This window comes from Lepidochelys olivacea, assembly GCF_965140295.1.
Source record: "Lepidochelys olivacea isolate rLepOli2 genome assembly, chromosome: 1".
NCBI lineage: Eukaryota > Metazoa > Chordata > Testudines > Cheloniidae > Lepidochelys > Lepidochelys olivacea.
The window spans coordinates 213,898,350-213,909,609 of NC_140411.1; the positions used below are offsets into that span (position 1 = coordinate 213,898,350).

At 49.2% G+C, this 11,260-nt stretch overlaps 1 protein-coding gene across 8 annotated transcripts in view; it reads right to left on the reverse strand.

The window, feature by feature from the left end:
- The window catches only part of LOC311521091 (rap1 GTPase-activating protein 1-like), a gene marked incomplete at its 3' end in the record, with an annotated part of 63,486 nt that extends 53,856 nt beyond the window's left edge, over positions 1-9,630 (reverse strand). For 2 of the 8 annotated variants that reach the window (XM_084629209.1, XM_084629205.1), the window contains exons 1-3: positions 6,374-6,600; positions 802-895; positions 258-293 (exon numbers count right to left, since the gene is read on the reverse strand). In XM_084629209.1, the coding sequence (XP_084485335.1) occupies positions 258-293; positions 802-895; positions 6,374-6,417 (174 nt within the window). In that variant the 5' untranslated portion in view covers positions 6,418-6,600. Of the gene's footprint in view, positions 1-257; positions 294-801; positions 896-4,832; positions 4,932-5,870; positions 6,001-6,373; positions 6,970-9,506 lie in introns of those variants that run through there. The other 6 variants (XM_084629212.1, XM_084629210.1, XM_084629208.1 and 3 more) reach the window with 6 other exon arrangements.
- Between the last annotated feature and the right edge of the window lie 1,630 nt (positions 9,631-11,260).

Sequence of the window (11,260 nt, forward strand, 5' to 3'; positions counted from 1 at the left end):
ATATTTGTATTTAAACTAATTGTGGGTGCACCCCCACATTGTTTGGGCCCCTGAACCTGAGGGAGTGACAGTGAAGCTACACTACCAGAGAGTTGGAAGGGGCTGGGTAGAGCCAAGAGAGTCAAGACTGGGAGAGCAGACCAGTCAGGACTGAAGGGCACAAGTGAAGCTGCTGTGAAGGTGCAGGGACAGGACAGGAATAGGAGCTAACAATGATCAGTTACCAGAAATTAAGGATCCCAAATACTGCTCCTCACCTGCATTTTTTCAATCATTTCAAACAAATCCACAGTCTGTGAAGAGAAAAGGATGACATAGAAAGAGATCTGACATTTCTATGAGAGAGAATGTCATCTGCAGTAACACCAGCTATGACAAAAATCACAAGGGTCCTCATGCTTCAGCGCAGAAATTATTCATCTGCTGAAGTCAGGAAAGGAGTCCCTCTCCCTACATGGATGGCACAGTACTGAACAACTCGCCAGGTGCATTGTTTTCACCTTGCACTGTTAAAGGCAGAATAACAGCCTGATCTGGTATTGGATTAGCCAGGATTCTGGACTAGATGGACCATTAGTTGCATCTGAGTGGCCAAGATAATGGCCTGCTCTGTTATGTCAAGAGACGGGAAGTTAAACTAGATGGACCAGTTTCTAGGGCACTCACTGAGAAATACATATCTGTGCCGACAATACACCCCCCCACCCCCCCGTTTGTAATGCACATTGCCTGCTTCTCTCCCCTGTTCTCAGATGCTCTAGGCATATTTCCATTCTGGACAGGGAGGATGCAGCTCCTTACCTTGTTGTGAACAGCAGGGGTAAGTGCAGCCTGGGGGTCCTGGACAGGAGAGTCTAGAATGTCACTAATGCAGCGCCCCACTTCATCAGATCTCCTGAAGGGAGACAATCACCATTAACCATTATAGCAGTGGTTCCCAAACTGGGGTTTGTGAACCCCTGGGAGTTCGCAGAACGTTACAGGGGGTTCACCAGAAAAATTTCACTAATGGCAGCCAGAGGACCCTGGGCATTGGAAGCAGCAAGTGGGACCCGGTTGCAGGGCAGACAGCCCGAGCCCCAGGGAGAGCGGAGCCGGGCAGTTGGGGCTGGCAGCCCAAGACCTACCTTTGTCAGCGGGGGAGCCGGCCGCCCGAACCCCAGTGCTCTGTGTAGGGCTGGCAGCCTGAGGCCCAGGGAGAGCGGGGCTGGGCAGTTGAGGCTGGCAGCCCAGGCTAGCAGCCCGAGCCCCAGCACTCAGCAGGACCTGCAGCCCGAGCTCAGTGGAGCTCAGTTGACTAGGGTGGTCAACGGGGTCCAGCAGCAGGAGCCCCACAGATTGCGGAGTGCCGAGTGTGGAGGAAATTTAAACTTAAATCCCTGGAAATATTTATTTTTAGGAAGGGGTTTATGAGATTTCACAATTTAGTGAAAGGGGTTCACGGACTGTTAAAGTTTGGGAACCACTGCCTTATAGCATCCAGGATGCCAATACTCATAACGGTCTCTCTCAAAAAGTGCCCGGGCCTCCCTTCTCACAGTCGCTGATCCCTCCTTCCCCACCCAGCAAGAGACTCCTGGTTCACTTATCCCCTGCACCCCTCTCAGATGTGCCTCTCCCCCACTCCCTGCCACTGGATCCCTCTCTCTGCCCACCTGCACCAGCTCCCCACAATTTCCTTTCCTGTGCTTATACATGGTCGGCCAAACCACTTCCCTGCTCTGGGCTCCTGATCCAATGGCTGGGTTGCAGTGACAAGATGGGTAGGTCCTAGATGGAACAAATGCTGGGAAGTGGGGAGGGTTTCCAACAGCGGGGACAGGACCCACTCTGGGATCAGGACTAGCCTCTGATCTATTAAAAACTGTCAGGTTCCCAGGAATCAGCCACCTTGAGACTGATCAGTATCTGAAGAGCTAAAAGCCCTTGGAGTCACTGATACCAGAACCTAAAGACAGACCCACTTGCTACAGCCTTGCTGCCAGACCCAGGGATGGGAATATGCCCGAGCCAGGGCAAGCAAAGAAGAAAAGCAGGGGTCAGAACGATCACTGCTAAGGGGGTGAGCATAGCAGAGCAGAGGAGGGTCTGCTGCCTTGTAAAGTTGCCAACTGTCACAAATTTATCATGATTTTGGCCCCTGCTACAGGCCATCTTGTGCTGATATGAAGAGCTGCAGTCATCATGCAATCTGGGGGAAGAAAAATCAAACAGCAACCCTAACGATGTCTAGCTGTCTAAGGGAAGCTGTACTATACTGCAAGCTCAGCTGACAGCATCCATAAGGTTTAGCCCCAGCACTGTTACTAGCAGCTGTTAGCATTTCTGTGCCAATCACAATACTTATTAAAGGCCAAAGTTGGTGAGGGAGAGAACTATTGTTTCACAGGTAACAGAGGCTACACAGTCAGAGCTGGGAATAGAAGCCAGGTCTCTAATGTAACAGTGTCCACTTTGTCATACAACATTGCAGAAAGGACATGCAAAAGTAAGTAGTTATATAACTCATGCTAACACAGTGTGGCTCTGTGTCCCCCTCTAGTAGCTAAACCACACAGAGGTTTAGGACTCTCCTGCTATTTCCAAGCTAAGAGCTCTGTAAAAGGTTCATGCTTTAACACCAGTGGTCCCAGGTTCATACCGCACAGATGACCCAAACAGGGGTGGTGTTTGTTGTTACATTTCTCTATGCTGTCTGTAACCACCAGGGCACAAGCAGCTCTGAGGACCAAGAATCCTGATGCCCCACATTCTACTGCTGTCTCATGAGTACTGGTGCAACCCACTGGCAATGTGCATTTGGTGTCTGACTGTGGGCTGTTCCACATAGAGGGTAACGGCATGCTTCCCCCATTAGTTACTCCTATAGCTGAAGTAGAGGAGATCTGTGTTGTGCATCTGAAGGTTGAAACCCTACTAATGACACAAATGGGAGTAAAACAATATAAAAGTTACTCTAAAGAGTCTGGAGTAATTGTTGGTATGTCTATATGCAAACCACTGTAGTTAATTTGAATGTTGTGCTAATCATTTTATTTTTTATACTTGGTTAATGGGAGATGCTCCTTTAAGAACAGGGCCAGGCAAACAGCGAGATCTGAGACTGACAGCACAGTGGGGGCGATTTACACCGTGAGTCCAGAGAGCAGACGACTCTGCCTGTGTAAACTCCAAAAGAGATCAGAATTTCATTTAATAATCTCATCTCTCCAGAAAGAAGTCTCATTCTCAAAGATGCAAGATTAGTGCTTTTGCAAGAATGAATGCCTCAGTCCTTTGTAATGCAGTATAGACTCAGAACCTTCCACCTGCCGATCACCAGTTTGAATCCTTCCTTGCTCAACAAGGATTAAAAGTTGTTCCCATCTAATGGATCTTCAGTGGCCCCTCTATGAGATGAGTCTGGCTGAGTCCCAGTTACAAACTCATCACATCACAAACTCACCACCAGGCTTTGCACTCAGTTGTAAGCTCTTGGGGCCAGGGACTGTCCCTTACGGTGCAAATGGAAAATGCATAGCACAATCAGACCCCAGTTTTGCCTGGATCCTCTAGTAAGAGCTCCTTCAGCAAAATCACCTACCTTACTAAGCATCTGCCAGGGTTGGCAACAAGACAAACACATTGCAGGTGGGCAGGGGGAATTAATAAATAAATCAGAAGACAGGACAAAAATGGGACTTAAACTTTTAAAACAAATTTCATGATTTTTGGGAGACTGACTCATGAATTCTGAGCTTTGGGGCTTTGCAGTACTGCAGGCCCACAAGGAAGGACCATTTCTCTGCATATGTGTTTGTAGGAGAATAAAAAAAACTTCTACCCCCAACGAGCGGCATTAGCTTTGTTGGCAGGAGCGCTCTCAAAACAGAAAAACAGGAACCCCCCCCTAGAATTATTTTCACTATCTACTGCTTACATTTTAAATAGAAAAAGTAGCCAGGCAGTCCTGACCTGCAGCATGTGCTACTATTCCAGTCCTTCAATCTCCACATTCAGCCCTGAAATCCTGTGGAAGACCCTTTACAGCCCTCTCAGCTATCCATCTCCATATATACTCTGCCAGTGCTTCTCCATCCTGAAAATAAAACCTGCACATCCACTTTGACAGATGTCACAAGCCCTTTAATTCCCCATTCATAGGAGTGATTTGTTGCTCTCTGGAAGGGAAAGTATCCAAATCCTCATGAAATTATTCTCATAGGGGCTCATGGTTAAAGGGTGCATGTGGCTATCTTGAAGGCTCTTCGTGGGCTCAGGAGTCCAGCCCGGGGCAGAAACAACACTGTGTGACTTCAGGAACTAATCAAATGGCCATGAATAGCAAATTACAGATAACTTAATGTAATAGCCATGGCTAGTCGCTGGCAAGTGACCCTCTTAAGCTGAAGTATGTTCATGGGAACTGTTCCTTGAAACATTTAGAAGAATCACCAAATTCATAAGAATTTGGATCTGTCTGTAAGTAATTCACAGCCAGAAAACAGCTCTGAAGAAATCAAATAAAATGTTTGCTGAGGATCATTTGTCTTGACCTGCAGCAGCCCTTGCTATTCCAGTCCTGGGCCTCTCTCCAGTGCCCAGCTCTGCCAATCATGCTCTTCGGGGGTTTGGTGATCACATCCTAATCACAGCACCAGAGCATGTAGTAGCTGGAGCTTTGCATTCCCCACCACTGCATCACAGATTGATTCCTGAACTCCAAAGGAAAGAGAGCAAGATAAAGGTAGAGACAGTGAGAGTGTGCAGCTGCCAGTGATAAGGCTAACACTCTAGCTCAGTGGTTCTCAACCTATTTACCACTGTAGGCCTGTAGCAAAGGGACAACTCACCGGCGTGGCCCCTCCTGCTGGTCATCTTGGGAATTAGCTCAACTGCAGCTCCAGAATGCCCTCTGTTGGCCGGTGTCTTGCCTGTCTCAGGCCTTGTATCCCTCCCACATCCCAGTGTCCCTTACCCTGGGGTTCTGCCCACTGCAGTACCCCCACACTCTGGGTCTCCCCTCCCAGGAGAACCCCCAACCCTCTAAGCCCACCTTGCCTCAGTGGCTACTGCCAGTCATCATCTAGCTCCCTTTCTCTGGGGCAAACTGCAGTCTGTAATGGCCACTCATCATTGGCAAGGAGTTAGGACCAGCTGCCTCTGCCTGTTCCCAGGCTGCACGTTTATAGCCCCAGTACCTTTGTAGGCCTTCACCAAGGCCTGCAGCCTGGGGGTTTACCAGGCTGGAGCTCCCCAGCTCCCTTTGCCCTTTTCCCCAGCACTGCTCTGCTTCAGGTACCCTGCTCCCAGGCACTGTTCCCTCTAAGCTGTGCATGTGTGCGCACACACACATATCCTAAACCCCACACACAGCAAAACACCACGCACACAAAAATTTGCACAGAAGAAATTTTTTGCACACATGTCAAAAATTAGAGAGAACATTGCTCCCAGACTGCTAGCCCTTACCATTCCAGGGCTAGAGTGAGACTCCTCACAGCTCCTGGTCCACAGTCCTCTTTATCCAGGCCAGCTGTGGCCTGATTATGCCAGCCACACCTGGGGCCAACTACCTCACCAGCCTCCCTCAGCTGTTCTTAATCCCTTTTACCTTGGAGTGGGGCAGCCACCTCACTACAAGGCCACATATGTGGCCCACAGTGTGTTATGTGGACTGCATCCAATATTACCTGTATGGCCCTGAGGATGTCATATGGGCTGCAGCGCTGTGCTGATTGGACCTCAAGTGGCCTACAAACCACAGGTTGAGAACCACTGTGTCCTCATTCTTTGTCTAGGATTTCCTTTAAATGCCTCAGCCTCCTTTTGCCTCAGGAACAGACAGAGAAGGCCTATTGGGTCACCTGGCCAACTGGCTAAACACTCACTCCAAGCTCTGTCCGTCATTTGGTCCACATCTATGGTCCATGCTCTTCAGGCACACCAGGTGTTACACTGTTCTGCTCTGGAAGGAGAAGTCCTGAGGAAAATGCACCTAACCTCAAACACCCATCGCCATCTCCAGAAACATCAGAACTGCGTCTCCTTCTAAGGGGAGGGAGGGAGGGAGGAGGGAAGATATTGAAGTCTCAGCCTTTGAAGGAGAGCTCATCCTGAAGAAAACAATCAGTCACTCCCCCACTCTAGCCCACAATCCACACAGGCCTGGGAAAGCCCTCTCTCTGCTGGAGAAAGGAGAGGAAGTTGTCCCAATATCAGAAGGATGGAGATAAGGTTGGGGTGATGGAGCAGAGATGCATATGTGAATTTCCCTGGAGGTTTCCCTCTCTAGTTTTAACCTACTCCCAAAGCTTTGCCAGCGTTCTGGTAGGAAGAGGCTGCATAATACAAGGTCCGTGAGAGGGAGCCAGGGGCTGGTACAGGTACATACCCTCCATAGGCTCCGAAGGTGAAACTGCGCTTCCGAGAAAACATTCTCTACTCTTCTCTCTGCTAAAGGTGGATTCCTGGCTCTCCTGCTTGCCAGCTTCCTCTCCTCCCGTCTCGGCATGCAGCTGGGCACAGACTCACCTCCCCATCTCTAGAGGGCACAGGCTTCCTCCTTTGCCCCCCCAAGTCCCAACCCCCACCTACTTCTCTTTCCCGAGACACACTTCAAATGAGAGAAAGGAAAGAGCTGCTCACAGCTAGGGCCGAGCATGAGCCACATGAGGGCAGGAAGCTCCCAGGGAGACACTGCAGGACACACTGTGAGCAGCAGAGATTGAAAGTGGCAGAGAGAGATTGAGAGACTGAGAAACAGGATGCAGGGAGAGAGCAGAAGTTAATGTGAGACGTGGGTACTGTTCCTTCTCCATGGCTTGGAAAGCTCAGCTCTCTCCGCACATCCTCTCCTGCCAGGCTGTTGAGATGAGGACCTCCAGGAAGGGGAATCTCAGGTGGGAGCAAGAGAGGGACCTGATGATTGGCTGAAGCGTTTCAGGGGTTCCCAGAATTTTCTGCCAGTGGGTAAAGTAGCAGCTGAACCTGAGAAGGGAAGAAGAGTCCCCTATTTACCTCCCCTCTTCTAAAGTAGGGTCTGTCCCCCCAGCCAGCTTGCCATACCCTACAGGAAGAGAGGGTCACAGGAGCAATCCCGTACTGCCTCCCATTCCCTACACAGGGAGGAAAAGGCTATACCAACCCCTTCTAGCTCTACCCCCTCTAGGCAGTAAATAATACATAATGCAGAGACTTGCCATAAAATCTCTCTTGTGAAATGTCTAGCCGTTGGAGTGTGCAAGCTATTGCATGGGGCATTTCAAACCTTTGGGGGAACAGAATCCCCCAGGCCTATCCACATTTCTTTGCTTTCACATCAGTATAGATTCTCCATCCTGGCACTACCCCCCACCCCACAGACATACACACAAAGTTGTGTTTACCTGTCTGTGGCCCTGCTGCTTGGGGACTTGGAGCCCTTTCAGATACATTTCCTCTCTGCCCCCATCTCTTCCCCTTGCTATGTGAGTCCCAATGCCACAAAATGATGTAATGCTCTGTCACCACATAACATCAAGACCTGTGACAGCAGCCACTACAGCTGGTGAGCTCCCTCGTTCATCTTGAGCTACTTTAATCACTGGGGGAGAAAGAGAAAGAAAGAGAGAGTGGCAAAGAGTGAAAGGAGAGACAGAGAAAAAGAGAACAAAAAGGGAGACAAACGGAGATGGGAGGAGGAGCCGTAAAGAAAAGAAAGTCACAGAGGGGTAGGAAGGAGCAGAGGAAATGAGAAGGTAGGAGAGAGTATAGCCGCATATACTATACAGGAAATACCAGATATAGATGGGGTAGAAAGAAAGAAAGAAAAGATGAGAGGGGTGGTATAATGCCTGTTGGGGACATGAGTGTGGGAATGCTGTTCTACTGCCTCCAAAATGTTCTTGTCATGAAAGGCCAATGGAATTGCAAGTGACCTGGCTGTGCATCATTGTCCAGATCAAGCACAGATCTCCCCACAAGCAACTCCCATCTCATAATGCTGGAAACATACAGAGAAGAGAGGGCAAAACAAGTGACGAAAGCTAGCTAGTGTGCCTTCCCAACACTTCAGAGCTGAACCTGAGGCATCACATACAATGAGGAGCTGAATAGGCTGGCTGGAAGCTTTAGGACCCATCAAGAATAGATCATGGCTGTGCTCTCTGTCCCTCCATCTCTGTTGCTGGGGAATGAGAGGAACAGTGTACTCACAATTACGGGAATTTCTGAGTGGGAAGGGGAGATTAGCTAAACTAGAACAAAAAGGGAGCATATGGGAAATGAAATTTGGACAGGTGAAGGGTCTTGTACTCTGAGAAGTCCCTCAGGGGGAGTGTAGGTTAGAGCTCTCTTATTACTGGTTCTCTAGGTAGGTTAGGCCTGGCTTTCATTTCACTGCATCACAACTTTACAGAACCAAAGTACACACCCCAATATACAACTGAAAAACAGCTCCCTCTGCAACTCAGCACCCACAGGTCCCCAGCACACAATCTAGTTACAAACAGCCTCTCTCCTCAAACAAGCCTCACTTCAACATGTAGTCACAACTCTCTGGCACTCGCTGTCCCTCAGTATACTACTAATCCACAACCACTCTTAACAACCGCTGCCCTCAACTTGCACTCAAGACAAAAATTGCCTGTGGGTATGCACTGAATAAAATGATGCCACCTGACTGTATGGGCACATGCATCCAGTTGTGTGAATGGGTATGTTTCAGGATGTATGGTCAGCGTGTTAGGTCATTCATTCTGAATATGTATAGGTTTGAGCTGGAAAGGTTTGGATTTAGTCTAACACAAATTGATCTCGGCACCATCAGTCTATTAATTTAGTCACTGTAAGCACGTCTGACAGAGACATTAGCTCACAGAAGGGAATGCATACACAGGAACACACAGGCACAGGCAGTCACACAAACATAACCCCTCAGATTGTAAACTCGTCCGCACAGAAACTGTCTCCCTCTGGATTTATTAATACTGCACAACCTTAATAAATCAGCAAACAGGTTCACAAGTGCAGCCACACACACACACAGCAACACACAAAGCCACATCTGCACACAGTTGCACACAAGCATGTACACACCAACGCAGACACACACACACCAACACACACAGTCCCCTGTTCCAGTTCCAGATGTGCACAGGTGGCACCTCCCACAGTCCATCTGGGTTCAAGATTTGATGCCATGAGGTTGGCAGGATAAAGGTGAGGTCCCTCAGACAAACCCCTTTAACCCCACTCCCTCTCCGCCTGTCCAGTGTCTCTGTCTCAATCCCTCTCCACATAGCCTACCACGTACTCTGCCTCTGGCCAACCATCCCTGCCTCTCTGCGCACTGCATTACAGCACACTTTCTTTACAAAATACCCCAGAGCCACCTCCCCCTTGTAACTGAAACTCCCTTAGTCAGGCTCCGTTCCCTGCACCCGTGTCAGCCCCCTGCCCGGCTGCCTCTGCCCCCCCGGATCACAAAACACATTTAATTGGCATTGCAGGAGGGGAGAGAATGAAGAGCAGCTGCGCCCCCCTACCTGAGCTAAGCTCTCTCATCCCCGGCTGATGAGCGGATGGAGACACAGGGAGTCCAGCTGCTCCCGCATACGCTCCCCCCTCCTCGCGCTATCAATTATTCAAGTAGGTTGCAGTGTCTTCTTCCTCTTGCTCTCTCTGTCTTGCCCTCCCCTTCCGCTGCCCCCACCTGCGGAGAGAGGGAGTAGAGCGGTCACACTCCACACCAAAGAGATCCTCCTTCAGGGGAAGAGCCCCGCCTGCTGTGCTCTTATACCGGGAACGTGGATCCTAGGGAAAGGGGTCAGTTTGGGGACTGGTCTTGCAAACCTTCCAGGGTTGTGCTGGAGTCTCCAGGAACTAATCTGTATTTAAAGATTATGTCGTGTGATAGAACCACCAGGAATATGTCCAACCAAAACTAGCAACCCTATCAGGAACTGGTGTATTCACAAGGCAGGTACAGCACTGGCAGTGGTACCTTCCCACAGGCACCCTGGCCCCTGCCAACACCATAACCCCAGCCCTATAGAAATGACTCAGGGTTTGTTTGTTTTTTTGGCGGGGGGTGCGGGTGGAAGGGGTGCTTGTCTCTGTGTCCCACTCAATCATAGTCTGATTAGTGTCAATTGCAGTGAATTTGGTACATAGATTGACTGAAAACCCAGCTCATTTCATGTGGTGGCCAAGGAACAGAGACTAACTACTTACAGTTAATAGTAGCGTGAAACTTGTGCCCTATAGGTGAAAAGCTCTGTACCCATTGATTTCACTCCCCCATCTAAGACAGGCAGCCCCCCTCCCCCCCATGGTAGGGCTGTATTGTAACTGCTTCAGTAGAGGGGAAGGGCTCTGTATTCCCTTCCCATGAGCCAACCAGTCCTCCTGACCATTTCCCCATTGAAGTAAGCTGGATTTACCAAGATCTCATCTCACACCCCATGCTATAGGTCAGAAGTTGCCCTCAGTGTCTAGACTGAGATATTCCTTTATTGCTAAGCTCTAATTAAAAGATGTGGCTTGGTCCCACAACATGAGCCAGAAGAGGATGAAGCCCTATACCTCCTCTTAAGTATTTGTGTAAGTGGGGTGGGGGCTCCTTGAGGAGCCTCTGTGCTCTGATCAAAGACTAAATGAATAACTTAAATTGGTCTAGAAAGGCACTAAGCCCCAGTTCCTCAAAGGTATTTAAGTGCCTAAACCCCATCGATTCCAATGGAAGTTAGGCACCTAAATACCTCTGAGAATCTGAGCCTTGGAGCTCAAGCTCACCGAATGGGCTTTGATTAGGGTACAGCCAGTTAACAAAACCTCTCCTTACACACCATCCCACCCTACTACCTCCACTGAAAATGATTTAACTGGGAATTGGTCCTGCTTCGAGCAGGGGGTTGGACTAGATGACCTTCTGGGGTCCCTTCCAACCCTGATATTCTATGATTCTATGACAGACTGGGTGTGAGAGTGGCACAAATCACACACTCTGGGATTGAGACAGATTCCCATCACTCTCATTCCAACAATTACTGGATCAGGAGAAAGAAAATCAGGGGATGAGGGGTAGAATGGAGGCAGGCAACAGCAGGGGGCTGAGACGCATGTAGGCAGATTGAAGAGGAGGCAGGATGTGGAAAGACGTGTATTATACTTACTACATCCCAACTCAAGTGATTTTATTTTAGCTTTCCATACAAATTGCCTTTTGGGCTATGATAAAAGCAGGAGAAAATGTGACTCAAAAAGGCCATTTTGGAGAATATTAATGAGGCAGTGAACA